The sequence below is a fragment of the Choloepus didactylus genome, chromosome 2, assembly GCF_015220235.1.
Source record: "Choloepus didactylus isolate mChoDid1 chromosome 2, mChoDid1.pri, whole genome shotgun sequence".
NCBI lineage: Eukaryota > Metazoa > Chordata > Mammalia > Pilosa > Megalonychidae > Choloepus > Choloepus didactylus.
This window is the reverse complement of record NC_051308.1, coordinates 39,798,257-39,815,942: the sequence shown is the minus strand read 5'-3', so window position 1 is coordinate 39,815,942 and position 17,686 is coordinate 39,798,257. Positions and strand designations below refer to the sequence as shown.

At 40.4% G+C, this 17,686-nt stretch overlaps 1 protein-coding gene across 3 annotated transcripts in view; it reads left to right on the top strand.

The window, feature by feature from the left end:
- Positions 1–17,686, top strand: part of IARS2 (isoleucyl-tRNA synthetase 2, mitochondrial) — a 98,226-nt gene that overhangs the window by 36,823 nt on the left and 43,717 nt on the right. For all 3 annotated transcript variants that reach the window (XM_037823538.1, XM_037823546.1, XM_037823555.1), the window contains 4 exons: positions 7,765–7,934; positions 8,659–8,749; positions 9,628–9,779; positions 11,848–12,008. In XM_037823538.1, coding sequence (XP_037679466.1) covers positions 7,765–7,934; positions 8,659–8,749; positions 9,628–9,779; positions 11,848–12,008 — 574 coding nt within the window. The remainder of the gene's footprint in view (positions 1–7,764; positions 7,935–8,658; positions 8,750–9,627; positions 9,780–11,847; positions 12,009–17,686) is intronic.

Genomic DNA, 17,686 nt, shown 5'->3' with positions numbered 1-17,686 from the left:
AATGATGCAGTATAGTTAATAGTAACAATTATAAAATGTTCTTTCATTAATTGTAGCAAATGTACTACACAAATGTAAGGTGTTAATAATATAATAAGAGAGTGGTATATAGTAACACTATTTGCTGCATTTTTTTGGTAAACCTACCAAAAAATAGAAATCCAGGAAAAAAAACTAATAAAAAAACAAAAAAAAAAAAAATAGGCTAAACATAGTTATTCCATAAATCTCAGAAGGTAGATAGGTAGAACCAGGTAATCCTTTTAAACTTTGAAGATTCATTTTTAGATTATATGAAAGAAAGATTTCCTTATGGAATTCAACTCCAGAGGCAGTAAAGGTGGGAAACTGCGGTCGCAGTTGATTCGTCTGGGGGGGGGGTGGCGGCCGGTTGCTAAATCCTAAGCTCTCAGGATTGCTCGGAGGGTACCGGCGGCGGGGGCTCTTTCCCGGAGGCGAAGGCGAGGCGGGGGACTTGGCCAGGTCCCCAGCGGGGGGCGTGCAAAGTATGGAGGGCGGCGAAAAAGGAACAGGCGGGACACGGTTCTTTTAGGGTGAAGAAACCAAGAGAGAGAGCTTTATTGGGGGAGAGTACAAGCTTATATCGGGCAGTTTAGAGGGCGGGGTAGCTGTAAGGGTTAAAGGCTTGGATTGGTTCTGAGAGGGCGCGGAGGTTGATTGAAAAGGGGCGAGAGTTGCTCCGGTAACGGTGTCTGGCAACAATGTATGCGCACTGGTGGTGATGGGAGTTGCACTGGCAACGGGGAGTGCCCGGGCAAGATAAGGGGGTGGGGAAAAGGCGGTTCCCTCCGGCAAGCCTCCCCTAACAGTGGTATTTTGGGTGAGGAAATGGGGCCTGCCTCCGGCCTCACTTTCCCAGGCCCGGGGGGCTGTGGAGGGCGCTGTCACCCGTACCCACTACCCTCCCCAGGGGCTGATCAGGTCCCCCAGCCCAGGCCCGCCAAGTCGAAGCATGTAATCAGTGTCCCGCATTTCCCCCTTCTTTTCTAATTAAAGGAAGAAGCTTACTGGAGAGGTCCGCTAAGGGATGAGGGAAGGGGGAGGTCGGGGAGGGGAAAAGGGGTTGACGGTGGCTCAGCGAGGCTGGAGCTCGGCGTTGGTGTGGCGCCCGGGCGCTTGACAGGGGCCTTGCTGCTTGCGGGATGGACGAGGGTGGGGGGTTTAAAGTTGGAGGTTCAGAGAAGCTGGAGCTCGAGGTTGGTGCGATGTTTAGGCGATCGAGAAGGGCCTCGCAGTCGGCGGGTTGACCGGTGGCGGTGAGGTCGCGGAGGGTTGGTTGTCATCTCGGAGTAGGGAGCGTTAGAGGTGGCGAGTCGCTGGTACTGGACTTGCACGAACGAGGAAAAAATAGCATCCGTTTGTTTCCTTACAAGCTGGACAATTCTGCGGATAATGCAGGGTCCTAAGGTGAGAGCTAGAATAATCATTAGTAGGGGGCCGAGGAGAGGGAGGAGGTATGGGAGGAGGGGGGTAAAGATGTGGGACCAATAGCTGGTGGCTTCACGGTCTTTTTTGCGTTGTTCCAGTCCCTCTTGGACCTTCTTTAGGCTGTCTTCGGCGAGACCTGTGGAATTGGCATATACACAGCACTCTTCTCCTAGGGCGGCGCAAAGGCCTCCTTCTTTGAGGAGGAGAAGGTCGAGACCTCGGCGGTTTTGGAGCACGACCTCAGAGAGGGAATTGACAGAATTTTTAAGATGGGAAATAGCGTCTTGTAGGTGACGAATGTCCTCGTCAACAGCTGCCCGGAGGTGAGTTAGGGCGGAGCCTTGACTGGCTAATGCAGCGATTCCGGTGCCAGCGCCTGCAAGACCTAGGAGGGAGGCAATTGTGAGGACGGTGATGGGTTCTCGCTTTTGCAGAGTGGCAGGAACTGCAGTTCTTTCCAGGCGGAGGAAGAAGTCTTCCTCGCTGTGGTATAGGACCCTAGGGATAAGGACAATTAGGAGGCAAGTTTCATTAGTTGTATTGAGGGTTTGCACGTTAAGGCAGGGGGTAAGTCCTGTAGAGGAGCAGAGCCATTGGGAGGAGTTATGAGGAATGAGAAATTTTGCAGAGCTGCTGGGAGATGAGTAGTCGGCACAAGCTGTGAGGTTGGGAGAGTTACTTGAGCGAGGGCGGATGCACTTTCCTGTAAAGGAGACTGAATGAAAGGTTAGGGGGACGGCAGAGGTATTCCAATTGCATTCCAAGGGGCTGTCCTCTGTGTTTTCTGAAAAGGAGAGGTTGGAGGCAACTGGCTCATACAGGGGGGAGGAAGTGGAGAGGCAAAGCCAACAAGAGGAGGTAAGATTAGGGTTGGAGGAATTCACTGAGGTGAAGGCCGCTTGGATAAGGCCGAGGAGGGGAGAGGAGTAACGGGCGGGGGGCGGACGAGGTTGGGGTGGTGGTGTTGGCAACGCGCCGTTTGCAGCTGAGGTGCGGCTGGTTGGAGCTGAGGTGCGGCTGGAGAGCTGTGGAAAAAGGGGGTTAATGACTTTATTGGGACCAATGGCAGAGGGGTTTTTTTATGAATAACAAACACTGGCGAATTATAGGGACTAGTAGAAGGCTCTGTGTGGCCAGCGTCCAATTGTTCTCGGACAAGGGCTTGGAGTGCTACTAATTTATGCGTGGGAAGGGGCCACTGCTCCACCCATATAGGTTCCTCAGTATCCCACTGCAGAGGAACGGGCGCTGGAGGTGTTAAATGAGCAGTGGCGCACATTATTGGGGGGGCTGCGTGGTAAGCACTGCCCAGAGACGGCGAGGATGTCACGGCCCCATAAAATTTGGTCTATGGTGTGTAGAAATAACGGGCGGAAGGTGCCTGAGTGGCCCTCTTCATCTTCCCACTTAATGGGCCCTATGGCCTGAAGAGAGGTAGAGGTACCAGTGGCTCCCACTACCGAGGGACCATCGAGAACCATGCACATGGTGGCATACTGAGCGGGCATGCAAGAGACCTCTGCCCCTGAATCGAGCGTGCCCGTGTACCATTGCCCCTCTATTCTTAACTTACGAGTAGGCTTTTCTGGAGTGATAGGGACTGTCCAGAGAAGCGTTTTACTGCCGGTGAAGTGATTAGTTTTATTAGAACCGGCCGGCACGCTGCCTCTTAGGGGCGGGGCTGAGGCTTGCCCCGCTTGGAGTTTAAAGCTTGCTCAGTGCCTTGGCGCTGACTGCCGTCAGGGCACCAGGGATAGCAGAGGTTTTTTAAGCTATCCTTGCTAAGATCTCTGGGGCTGCTCTTGCAATCGCGCGCCCAGTGATAGCCACGCTGGCAGCGTGGGCAAGGAGTGGGAGGGGGGCGCCCATTGCGCTGCATGAAAGGCGGGCGGTTGACTTCTGCATTGGGGCACTCCCGGGCAAAATGACCGCTCTGCCCGCACTTAAAACAACCGGTGGTGGCGGCTAAGGCGGCAGTGACAGCGCCAGAGACAGCCTGGGCTAGGGACGCGGCAGCTGGGTCAAAGGCGCTGCAGGCGAGTACCCAATCGTATAGGCTTTTCTCCCGCAAGGGAAGAATAGCCTGCTTGCAAGGGGGATTGGCTCCCTCGAGAATGAGTTCTCGAGCGAGAGCCAGTTGGGCCTGGGGATCATTAACCTTTCGAGCGCAGGTTTCTTCAACCCTAGAGACAAAGGTGGCAAAAGGCTCATTTGGCTCCTGGAGGAGCTTGGTGAATTTAGTAGGCCGACAGGCGGAACAGTTGGCAAAAGCTCGTAAGGCGATTCCCCGAAGGATAGGCCAAAAGGTGGCAGGTGCATTAATATAAGCAGATGCATTTATAAACGCTCCCGTGCCCAAATAGGCTTCGGGGTTATGATTGGCCCCAGTGGCTGCATCTTGCTCACTTTGCTTAGCTGCTTCCGCCTGGAAGTGAGCATGCCAATCAACAAACTGGCTGGGGTTAAGAATGGAACGGGCAAGCGAGGCCCAGTCTTGGGGGATGCAAAAGTCCATGCCGAGATCCTGCAGTATTTGGGAAGCGTATGGGCTACCTAACCCGTCCTCCTTGACGGCCCTGCGAAGCTGCTTGATAGTATCAGAGTCAATGGGATACCAGTCATACGGTTTCTGTGGTGTGGGGGTAAGGTTAAGAGGAAAGCAGCGAAAAGCACGAGAGAAAGGAGGACGCGCTTGCAGAGGGCTTGGCGCAGGAGTGGGGGTAGGGGGAGCGTTGCCCCAAGGGTTGCCTTGAGGTGTAGAAGGCAGCCAGGGGTTGTTAGTCGGCAGGGTGGGAGGAGCGGCGGCAGCTGCCGGTAGCGGCTCCGAGGGGGAGCTCGCCGAAGGGGGGGACGGAAGTGGGAGGCCCCAAGCGTCGCAAGACGGCGGCGCGGTGGGAGTGGCTAAGGCATAAGATGGTGGACTAGCCCCGTCCTGTGAAAGGGCGGGGCCCAAGGCATAAGATGGCGGACTAACTCCGCCCTGTGAAAGGGCGGGGTAAAGCGCATGCGGTTTCCGGCCCAGCTTAGGGCTGACGTCATCGCCGGAGCACTTCCTCCCCTCGATGGAAGAAGAAGGAGGAAGTTTGCCATCTTGGCGAGGCTTAGTATTGCTTTGTTTTTGGGGGGCGACTTCGAGCGCGTTGTTAATTTGCTCGACTAAGGATTCTGTGTCCGAATCGTGGTCTACATTAGTATCGCTGTCTGAATCTGTTGACTGGGTTGATAGGGCCTCCTTGGATTTAATGGGGCCTCGATCAGGGGGGAGGGAGCCTTGAAGGCAGGAGCGGACGGTTATTAAGGTGGGGAGCAAGCCGGGAGGGAAGCGCTTGCTCTCATGTTCCATGGCGTTGGTGACCCGATCAATAAGGCGATCATAAGTAACAGGGTCCCAAAGATGGTAAGTGGTGAGCCATGGGTTAAAGAGCAGCAGGAGGTCCCAGTATACCTGCAGCTGCCGGACAGACACTTTACAGCGATGTGTGTCTAGGAGACCCGCCAGAGCGTGAACTTGGGGTGCTTGTCGTGCAGATAGACGATTACCCATAGCGGAGTGAGAAAAGAAAAAAAAGGGGGGTTGATTATTGAGTAAAGAAAATGAGGTAAACCGTGGTCGCGAGGCCGGAGCCTCTAGTAGCGAGAGCAGTTCGGGGGGGCGGTCACAAAGAGGCACACCGCGCCAAACAAAGAAACAAAGACACAGAGGACCACAGCGAAGTAATGGAGGGGAAGAGGGAAAGCTACTGGAGGAAGAGTGTTAGGAGGAATGGGGGGGATATAGGAAGAGAAGACGAAAGGTAGTCGGGGGCAAGAGTTAGGTTAATGCGGGAAAGGAAGAGCGGCCCGGGCGCGGAGCGGCGTGGGAGAGGCGGCTCCAGACGTGGAGCGGCGAGGGAGAGGCGGCTCCGCGGGGCGGCGAGGGAGAGGCGGCCCTTACTTTGCAGGCAAGGAGAAGGGGAGCTGGAGAGGCGTCCGGGCGAGCGGGTGGTTTTACTGGACCGCTGCGTGGAGAGGACTTTTAATTCCAGGTGCCCCACGTTGGGTGCCAGTTGCGGTCGCAGTTGATTCGTCTGGGGGGGGGGGTGGCGGCCGGTTGCTAAATCCTAAGCTCTCAGGATTGCTCGGAGGGTACCGGCGGCGGGGGCTCTTTCCCGGAGGCGAAGGCGAGGCGGGGGACTTGGCCAGGTCCCCGGCGGGGGGCGTGCAAAGTATGGAGGGCGGCGAAAAAGGAACAGGCGGGACACGGTTCTTTTAGGGTGAAGAAACCAAGAGAGAGAGCTTTATTGGGGGAGAGTACAAGCTTATATCAGGCGGTTTAGAGGGCGGGGTAGCTGTAAGGGTTAAAGGCTTGGATTGGTTCTGAGAGGGCGCGGAGGTTGATTGAAAAGGGGCGAGAGTTGCTCCGGTAACGGTGTCTGGCAACAATGTATGCGCACTGGTGGTGATGGGAGTTGCACTGGCAACGGGGAGTGCCCGGGCAAGATAAGGGGGTGGGGAAAAGGCGGTTCCCTCCGGCAAGCCTCCCCTAACAGTGGTATTTTGGGTGAGGAAATGGGGCCTGCCTCCGGCCTCACTTTCCCAGGCCCGGGGGGCTGTGGAGGGCGCTGTCACCCGTACCCACTACCCTCCCCAGGGGCTGATCAGGTCCCCCAGCCCAGGCCCGCCAAGTCGAAGCACGTAATCAGTGTCCCGCAGGAAACATTAGAAATGGTGTAGAAAAATTAATAGGTCATGGGTACAATAAATTATTTAAGGGAGCTAGGGTTACATTGAACATGAAGGCTGAAGTCAGACTCCCCTTGGAAGCTGAATTTAATCATTTATTAACCATATGAACTCAAGCAAATTGCCTACATTTAGTGAACCCTTTGTTTTTTTCTCTTTGTAAATTGGGGACAATAATACCTATTTGTAGTGTTACTGTGAAGAGGAAGTAAGAATTTATGTTGAGTCTAGTACATTGTGTGTGCCCAGGAACTGTTACAAATTATTTATTATCTTTTACATTTTTTAGGTTACCATTGTGAAAAGCAACAATAGTGAATTCTCACGGAGATGGTATTAAAACCTGGTCATCAATCTGCTGATCTAGAATTTCTTTTTCCTTATATTCCAAATATAAGATAGCTATTCATAAATCAGAGAAATTTTCTTGAGCTTTCTTTTTTTTTTTTTTTTTTTTTATCATCATTTTATTGAGATATATTCACATACCACGCAGTCATACAAAACAAATTGTACTTTCGATTGTTTACAGTACCATTACATAGTTGTACATTCATCACCTAAATCAATCCCTGACACCTTCATTAGCACACACACAAAAATAACAAGAATAATAATTAGAGTGAAAAAGAGCAATTGAAGTAAAAAAGAACACTGGGTACCTTTGTCTGTTTGTTTCCTTCCCCTACTTTTCTACACGTCCATCCATAAACTAGACAAAGTGGAGTTTGGTCCTTATGGCTTTCCCAATCCCTTTGTCACCCCTCATAAGCTACATTTTTATACAACTGTCTTCGAGATTCATGGGTTCTGGGTTGTAGTTTGATAGTTTCAGGTATCCACCACCAGCTACCCCAATTCTTTAGAACCTAAAAAGGGTTGTCTAAAGTGTGCGTAAGAGTGCCCACCAGAGTGATCTCTCGGCTCGTTTTGGAATCTCTCTGCCACTGAAGCTTATTTCATTTCCTTTCACATCCCCCTTTTGGTCAAGAAGATGTTCTCCGTCCCACGATGCCGGGTCTACATTCCTCCCCGGGAGTCATATTCCACGTTGCCAGGGAGATTCACTCCCCTGGGTGTCTGATCCCACGTAGGGGGGAGGGCAGTGATTTCACCTTTCAAGTTGGCTTAGCCAGAGAGAGAGGGCCACATCTGAGCAACAAAGAGGCATTCAGGAGGAGACTCTTAGGCACAAATATAGGGAGGCCTAGCCTCTCCTTTGCAGCAACCGTCTTCCCAAGGGTAAAACTTATGGTAGAGGGCTCTTGAGCTTTCTTGAGTAATCTATTTGTTACTATAATAATTGTTAATATTTTCATGCATTTACTATGTTTATTTATTGTGGTAAATACCTCAAATACAGAAAATGTGTTAACTTATTTATCCTCACAGCAATGCTTTGCAGCAAGAACTATAATTATCTCCATTTTATAGATTGCTGAAAGTCACGAAGCAAGTAAAAGAGGCTGCAAGGATTTGAGCCCCATCTTTTTCCATATGTATATTCCTAACCCTGATGTTTTATTGCTACTCTTAGTGGGTTAGTTAGAATTATAAAAAGTTATCCTAAATAGAGGTTTTTTTTCCCTGTAGGTATAGATTTGGAAAATGGTACTTGTGCTCATCCAGTAATTCCTGACAAAGTCTCCCCTCTTTTACCTGCAAATCATGTGACCATGACAAAAGGAACAGGATTGGTTCACACAGCCCCAGCTCATGGTATGGAAGATTACAGTGTAGCTTCTCAACACAACCTGTCAATGGTACTACTCTTTTTTTCCTTTTTAATCACTGCTTTTGTAGAATTAAAGTGATAAATCCTAACATTTTAATTTTTTTGTGTAGTAAGCAATCATTTTGTTATCATAATAGTGAAATACTCAGGTTTGTGCAAAACCCTAAAGCCTCATTAATTCATACTAATTGAGAAAGATTTCCCCAAATTACCATAAAATTAGCACGAAGTTAGAATTGAAGAATATATGTTAAATGGGGACAGTTTTTTCTTTCATTTATTATGTCACATAATCAAATTATTTTTAGTTCCTAAAAAAATGGCAAACGGATTTTACTAAGTAGTTTTAAAGAACATTTTTTAAACCTATTTTAACATTTGTTTTATACACTTGAATTACTTAACATGTTTTTCAATTATAGTGAAAGGCCAGTCTCAAAGTCATCACTATGTACATTGCCATAAGTTTGAAAATTAATAGAAACCAACTCAAAGATGTTCTCATATATTGTGTTACTCTTTATTATTAAATTTTAGATCTATGCTTTAATAACACATTTTGCCTTTGGCAATTTAAAGATATAAAGTTCACAAATTCCTACTTACTGAATAAGAAGTACCCATATTTTTCATGAAGAGAAAGACTAGGCTATTCTAGGATGTTTTATATATATATTGTTTTGCCAAATATTGGCATAAGATAAAAATCTCGTTAATACTTAATTTTAATTGTTCAAAATGATACCTTGTAGGATTGTTTAGTGGATGAAGATGGAATTTTCACAGATGATGCAGGTCCTGAGCTTCAAAATAAAGCTGTTCTTAAAGAGGGAACGGATGTGGGTGAGTATTATACTTGCTGAAATAATAAATATATATTTTCTGAGATGTAGCCAGCAATAACCTATGCTAGCCATTCTCCCTTTTTACTTACACTTTCAACAGAAACAGAAAAACAAGGTCATAAGTATTTTATTTTGCCACATGTTTAAAATGGAATTTGGGACTTTTTTGTTGTTTTTCTTTGAAGCTGCTCTATGAGTGCAAATCATGGCAGTCAACAAGAGAGTGATATCATTTTAGAGCTACAGAGAAAATAATCATCAATATTACTTTGGAAGGATAAAATCAAGCTTGGGGTTGGGTGTTAACTGTGAATTAGACATTCCCACTCTTTTTCAAGTCTTGTAAATCACTGACTATATTGTTTTTTTATGTATTATGATCTTGTCCTCCAGTCTTGAATTGTCTTTCTTCCTTTCTTTGTGGATCTAAGGACCAGGTACTGTGAAAACTTTCCTTTGCCTACACTAGGACTAAGGTTGATTAGATCTTGTTTCTTCTGGATTACCTGAAATTATTTTAAGGTTCATTGTAGGGAAGATTATGACTCTGAATTTCAAATCTAGAATTCTAGTTATAGCCTGTTCATCTTTCTTTTGAAATGAAGAGCTTCGAAAATAGCATAATTTGAGGTTGAATTATATTACACAGTCCTTACTTTTTCTATTAGAAGTGTCCCAGATTATGCCTTTAATACCTGGGAAGTGGCTCCTCTTTTTGGCATCTATTGATCTAGATTTTTTTTTACTTTTTTTGTTTTTTTGTTTTTTTTTTATTTTGTGATCTAGATTTAATACTGCCATGGAATTTAGATGTTGTTATGATTTTCACAGTGCTTTTTAATTGTCTAATGTAAATTGTAATAAATGTTTTTTAAGTTATAAAGATGCTGGAAGCTGCAAAGAATTTGTTGAAAGAGGAAAAATTGGTGCACAGCTATCCCTATGACTGGAGGACTAAGAAACCAGTGGTTATTCGTGCCAGCAAGCAGTGGTTTATAAATATCACAGATATTAAGACCACAGCCAAGGTATAAAAGGTGTCTTATTATAGGGGTTAGGTTTTTCATTCCCTCATTGTGAGGGTTGCATGTGAGGTTGAGGTGGGATTTTGGGATTGGAAGGGATTATGATTCGTTTCTATGAAGTTGTAGAATTTTAGAGTTGGGAGGACCTTCTGCATAATGTTCGTTACACAGGTGTGGAAAATGAGGTTAATGACTTGCTCAAAGTCACACAGTTAGGTTACTGATGGATTTGCCTGCTTGGTGTAATGGAAGTAACATATAATTAGGACAGAACTGAGGTTATAAGTTATTTAACTTCTCCAAATCTCAGATTCTTCATCTAAATATAGAGGATGCCTACCTCATGGGGTAAGTGAATAAAAGTTCCCCAAACAGGTACATGATAGGCATTCAATAATACTCTTTTAAACCTCTTTTTTACTTAAGTTTATTGTTGTAATCCATTTGAAATGTTGAGTTAACAAATAATATATAACTCGCATACTGAATAGTTAATATATATTTGAGTCTTTCTTTCATTACACACACACATACACACATACATAAAGTCACAAACAACTTGATTTGTATTAAAGAGCTCAAATGCGTATTTATTAACCAGGCTGAACATATAGATATTTTGCTTTACAGCTTGCACCTCAGATACTACTATTATTAGCTGGTTCACTCATTAGTCTTGGTAGTTTGGACCCTTGCCAAAGCTAGGCATAGCAATTTACATTTTTTTTTTAAACTCCTGTAGTATGGACAATGTGATAAGGAGTGGTTTTTATTTATTTATTTTTAACATTCCTATGAAGCCTGTCTTCCTTAGAAGTTGTAAATGTGTAGCTTCTAGCTCTGCATAGATTTTTGGTGGCAGATCATCCAGTCTGATTCAGTTTGCTGAAGGCAAATTTTTTTTTTAACTTTTTTATAGAAAAATTTCAATTGTTCTTAGCAGAAGTAGAGTGGAATAGATTGATGTACCATCATGTTCCCATCACCCAACTTGAACAGTTAACTTTTGGCAAATCTTCTTTTTGTCTACACACATTCCTACTTTCCACCTTTCACCTTCGCATCCATTGGATTAATTTTTAAGCAAATTCCAGGCATTGTTCTCTTCATAAATTTTTCAACATGCATATCTGAAGAGAAAGACTCGTAGGTCCAATGCCATTATCACCACCTTAAAAAAATGGTAATAATCCGTTAACAAAACCAACTGTCCAGTCAGTTATTCACATTTCCTGGATTTTTTCAACCAAGTTTTAATCAGTTGAACTGTGGAGATTTTGCCTTTCTGCCAGGATGTGATGCTTCAAAGAATTGTAGGGGAGGGGATTTCTGGTAGGTCATGTAAGTGAGAAACCCATTTAAACCTGCTCTGAAAATCTGAAAGTGCTTTTATTAAAGAATACAGAGATTTTAAAATGAATTTAACGTATAGCCTTTTGGATATTGCTACCAAATAGTTTTGACAATACATACCATCTTTTGGTAATTGATCAATGAAATGAAATCAAATGATAGTAGTTTACAACTTTTGTGTGTGTGTGCTGGGGGTTGCAGGGGGAGTTCTTTAAAGATGTTAAGTGAATAGGAAAAAAATGTTAATTTGGGAAAGTGTTTTCTATTTTGTAACCCCATGCTTTGTAAAATTAGGTTGCATTGTAATTTTGGCAACGTAATATGGCAGCTTATTTTTAAAGCTTTTAAAAAGAAAGTTTGAAATCAAGGTTGAATTGATTTTAATTGTGGTTTAATGAAGTGTAACACTTCTACTGTAAACTTATTATTACCAGTTCTGTTCTAGGGTACTTAGAGTTTGGTATTGTAAAATCTCATGTCATTTCTTCCAAAGGTGAAGTCTACTCTTGATATTTTTTATTGGGTCCTTGGTGGCCCCGTTCTTACTTTGCCTTATTTGCTTTGAAATCTGCAAATTTATTTTTAGCTTTTTGGGGGAGTGTGGTAGGAGGTGGGGGACCTGTAACTGACTGTAAACATCCAAAATAAAAACGCGTGGCAGTTACAGAAAAATTATGCTGCTTTCTCTTACTAGACTTGATTTGTGAATCAATTGCAGGAATTGTTAAAAAAGGTGAAATTTATTCCTGGATCAGCACAGAATGCCATGATTGAAATGATGGACAGGCGACCATATTGGTGTATATCAAGGCAAAGAGTTTGGGGTGTTCCAATTCCTGTGTTTCATCATAAGACAAAGGATGAATTCTTGATCAACAGGTAGAAATCTTTCTAAAATTTTAAGCATATCAAAGTGTGTTTTCTTCAGAAATGATATATTAGTGGACTATTGATAACTTTTTATATATGTTAAATAAACTGCTCTTAAAATAATGAGTTTTTGGGGGAAGTCAAGTATAAATTTCAAAATGATCCTTTCATGTGGTTGTATTTTTAACAAAAACCAGTTTTTTCAACATGGATTCTTGGAAGCAAAGGCTCTATTTTTTTTTCTGTTACAGCTTATTGTTTCTGACTGTACCTTGCAATGTGCTAGGTTAGGTGTCAGGGATCCCAAGATGAGTTTTGTTTAGTGTGGGTGCTTGACATGTAATTTTTCTTAAGGAATTAGAACTGCTATCTTATTGTCAGTCTACTTCTTTCAGTAGAAATGGTATTATGTAATGGCTTAGATACTTTAGAAATTAAGAAACTATTTTATAGTTGAATGTACATAATTAGATTTATTCTAGTGGTATTATATTCCCATTTATTTCTTCTTCTTTTCTCCTAAGTTTCTTTTTTAAAAATTTTGTTAGGTAATATATGTATGTTGTAAACAATTCAGAGTAGAAAAAAATTATTCAGTGAAAATTAAGTTCCTTCATACTCTAGATGCCAGAGCATGTTTTTAGAGGTAGTCATTATTAACAGTTCTTTCTAGATCCTTCCAAAAAAATTCTGTTCATCTGCCAGTGTATACATATATTTGAATAAAAGCATCTATGTCTGCTGCTCTGTGCCCTGATTTATTTTACTTTTTATCTTGGAGTTTGTTCCAAATCAGTATTACAGGTTTTCCTCATTCTTTTTCTTAAGCTTTATTGAGCCATAATTTATATACCATAAAATTTATCCCCCATAAAATTTATCTATTTTAAGTGTATAGTTCAGTGATTTGTAATAAATTTATACAATTGTATAGCAATTATCACAGTCATGTTTTAGAACATTTCCATCACCCCAAACAGTTGCCTCATTGTCTATCTTTTTGAAAGAAAAACTACTTAGAAAGAGTATAAGCTTTGGAGAATGACAACCAAATTTGAACCCAGGCTTTGTCACTTAACTGCATGCAGTACTGGGAAATTTACTTAACCTCTCTGTGTTTCAGTTTGTTCTTCTAAAAACCATGCTTGCAGAAGGATTATTATGAAAATTAAATAGCAAATGTAAAATTCTTGGTATAGAGCACAGTGTTCCATAAATGGTAGGTGTTATTCATTTGTTCCTTTAAGAAACATTTTTCAGTACTTAGTACATGTTATTGCTAGGCACTACAAATATTGCAGTGAACAGGATTGAGATGGTCCCTGCCCTTAATTGAGATGAGTCTAGCTAGTTTGTATTCTAATAAAATTAGGGAGGCTCTGAATACTGTTGTTGTCATTCACAGATGTGGAAAAAGGAATATAATTATTCCTTTTAGGAAAACATTCTAAATTTCATTTTCTTTGAGTAATTTTGTTTTAATTTTTGCTACTGGAATTTTTACTAAATTATGCTATAGCATAAGTAGAGAGTTTGAACACATTTTGGTAGGTATTTACATATTTCAACAGTTGAGGATCCAGTGAAGAATTTGAGGGCAAGGAGCTGGAGCTGGCAAGTAATGAGGAGTTCAAGAGACAAGAGAGATAGACTTAAATGTCCTTACTTTGTGGTTCTTGAACATTTTTATTAAGAAGTTCTGCTTTTCATTGTCAGCATTAGCAGTATTTCTGTAGGTGGCACTTTTATGAATACTTGTGTTTTAGGAGTCTTTTTTAAAACATTGATTAAATGTTTGTTTTTTTAAATCACCTGTAACCACGTATTAGGTAGTCTTGAGTATCTTTGTATAAAGGTTCCTTTGAGTTTGAAATATATATTGTATCACTGCTTCATGTGTTGATTGTGACACATTGTGGTAATATGGCCCATGGGAAGAAGTAGAGGGTCTGACTTGGGGAAACATTGAACTACAAAACAGCTCATTTGTTTCATTCATAGAGAATGTGGCATTTCAGTAGTGCCATGAGGAGTAAGTGGAAAATTGGGGAATGGGCAAAGTGTTTTCCAAAGAGTAGAAGGATCAGCAGGATCTGAAGAACAAAGTGGGAAAGGCACAGCATGTGTTTAGGAACCATTCTTGTACTGAGGGAACTAGAAAGGTAATCATTAAGAAAGATTGATTGGGTTAAATTGTAGGGAGTCGTGAATACTAGGTTAAGGAGTTTAAACTTTGAAGCATGCATGAGGAGTCACAGTATGTTTTAGGAAAAGAAACAGAGGCTAGAGACCAGGAAGTAATTGTAAACTTACTTTAATATTATTACAATTTGGAGCTGAGATGAGAGTTTTTGGCCTAATTATTGCTACTTATGGTGTTCTTAAAATTTAGAGCTATCTTAGTATATACTATCTGAATACCTCCATTAAGAATTAAAGTGATTGGTATTGAAATAAATTTACACAGTATTGTTAAAAATTCCACAATGGAGAGTTTCTATTAAAGAAACTTTAAAAAACCACTCCTCTGTTGCTCATTTTTTTCAGTATTTAGAAAGCAAGATTTTTAGGAAATTTCCTTGAAGATTTTGAGATAGACCGTATGCATATATTAGTACTTGAACTTTGTCAGAAAAACAAGCAAATTTTAATTAAGTATCATTTATGCTTTATTTATAGTCAATACAGTTTACATGGTTGTGTTGCAGATTGTTTTCAGTAAAGCTGCCATTGTATTGCTTGCATAGTATTAGTTGATTTCTGACTTTGAAGTAGCAGAGATATACAGAATATTGGCCTATAGAAATGACAGACAACCTTAGTCATACTGTCTGTCAATTCATAGGTCATTTTCCTGTACACCATTTCTTAATGATGGCTCTTATCCTCTTCCATTGTTGAGTCACTTTATATGGCATAGCACTTGTATTCAAGAAAATTGATATTAATTCTTAATTATTTATAAACATTATAAGACAGAATGAAAGGTTATCATTTGTCCTCATTAGTGAAGTGAAAATCAAGTGACCGAGATTCTTTGTCTTTCTTGGTTATTCCTTTATACTGTAGCAGATTGGTAACCATCAAAAGTAACAGCATCTCCACTGGAAATTGGTACACAGTCCACATGGAGTTGCTGTTACATTTGATAACTACACTAAGCATATTAGAAGTCTCATTCTCCTTTTCTTGATGAAAGTCTATAAATTATCTCTAAGTATACTTGTTTCACGGAAGAAAATCTGGATTTATTCATGTCCTTAGTAAATTTTGTTAGATTTGAAAGTCTATTTAATTTTGATTTAAATTAATGTTCTCATTTGAATTTTATATTCATGTTTGAATGTAGCCATTCCTGACATTTAGACCATTTCTAATTTTTTGATAAAAAAATTTAGGTTGAGATTGGTTTCTAGTTACTAAAGACAAATAATTTTTAAACCAAAAAAGATAAAGCTAGAAACATTGGCTACCTAGGAAAGAAAAGAAGTTGTTAGTTAAATTTATTTCATTATTGCAGGTGATTGTAATCAATTTAACACTGTTAATGTCGTAAGAAACTTAGTACCTGATTTCTGGAAATTATGACAGATTTACTAGAAACAGGCAAGACATTTCCAATTTGGTTTGAGTGTTAACTTTAGCTTTCTCAAATTTTCCTTGTGTTATTAATAATGACCATTTGGTGAAATTTTTTTGATAAGGTTCATTAAATAAAGGAAAATTTTTAATTTTCTGTGTCACCTTTAAAACATAAGCATAGTTTTAAATTAAAGACAGAATTTTTCACCCAAGGAATTTATTTGTGTTCTACAATTAAACTTAGTAAATAAATATAAAACATTTATCCTCTTACCTCATTCTTATTCCCAGGACTTGCAGAAGAGAAGTTGTCTTACTGTCTAATATTTTTCCTTATAAAGACAAAATATGGGAAACAGAGGATGGCAGCAAGTTTCTTCATTACCTTACAATGTTAATGCTGCTTAAGTTCCAGTAACACACTGAATAGCCTTTAGACCAGTTGATATCAAAGTTCATAATGATTGGTTGGTGTTACAGTTGCTCTAACTACCTAGTGGATTTTCAGTGATTGAAACCTAGTAAGGGATACATAATGTGTGTGTTTAGATAAGGCCTGTGAGTAAAGTACAGAGTTTTATGATGGGCTTATTGCTTTATGAAATACAGCGTTAAATTGGAGGCATATAGATTATATAGTGATAAGTTAGTTTGCCCACTTTTATCAACAGTAATTTAAAATGATCCTTAGGTTATAAGTTAACTGTGTGTTTAAATGTAGAATATTATTAACAAAATAAAGAAGACAAATTTAGACTTCTTCCTTGTATATTTTTCTGAAAAATATTTACTATTACAGAATTTGAAATGCTCAGAAAATTGTTGAGAAATGTTTGTTTTGTTTTAAAAAAATTCTGCTTCTAATATTTATCCTCAGGAAATAAGAGAACTAATGTACAAAGATATGTGTATAAGGATGTCTAATGTAGTTGTTTATAAAGGGACTTGATATATAAAAAAAAAAGAAGAGATAATTTAAGTCATTATGGAAGAATGAATATGCAGTCATTAAAAATTTCAGCTTAGTTCTTAATGGTTGACTAGTTTCCCTGTTGTATGAAAATCAAATGAATATAGCTAGTTCTGACATTTAGACTGTTTCTAGTTTTTTGCTGCAATGTGTACCTTTTGAACACTTGTGCAGCATTAATTTGTGTTTTTCCAAATTATCTTTTCAGATTTTGTTTGAACATCAAACTTGTAGGTTGTGTGTGTGTGGGTGGGTGGGTGGGTGTGTGGGTGTGTTTTTTTTTTTATTGTAAATTTTGTTTTAAGAATTCTAGCACAATTTTTAAGGATCATTCAGATGCTGGAGTATAAGTCAAAAGAAAGTTTCCCTTTGTGATTCTAATTCTGCATAATTAAATTTTGATTTGTTTAGGTTGTGAGGATGTTTTTGTCTTTGAAATCTTTTTGGCATAATTTTATTTTCATATTTTCTTTATCTCTAACTCCAGAGTTGTCTTTATTTTACTGCTTTAAAAATATATTATAGTTGTCTAAGGTCTCTAAATAGAATTGCAAACATAACTTTATGCCCTTACTACGTTTTATTTATTAGTACATGAATAATTTTATATTTTATGATACAAAATAAAGAAGCAAGCCTTGTAAATATTAGTGAGATTTGCTCTATAAATAAGATGGAGATCTTCTCTTCCATCTTCCGTCTCCTCTTCCCTTTAGAATATTTTCATATTTCTTTCAGATCCATTTAACATTTTTCTTTTGTCCTGATTCATATACATGTATAATGAGGAGAAAATATATTGGGCCATTACCAAACTTTCCTCCTCACCAAAATAAAACCTGTGAGTTTTAAAAAAAAGTATATTTGCAAATGAACTATAGAAAATATTTAAATTTCTTCTTATATTGAAACATTATATTGTATATCTAAGTAAATTGTTGATACTTTTTATAAGGTAAGGTAGCACTTACAACTTGAATTTTAGTTAGACTCGAGGTGTTTTACTAAAATTGGTGGGATTTTGTAGTTGACTTAATTTTGTGTTGGAATCTTTCTTTGTTGTTTGGCATTTTTAGTTAGAAACTTAGTAATATGCTGAGTATCGTTATGTAATACTTGAAATATATTTTAAAAC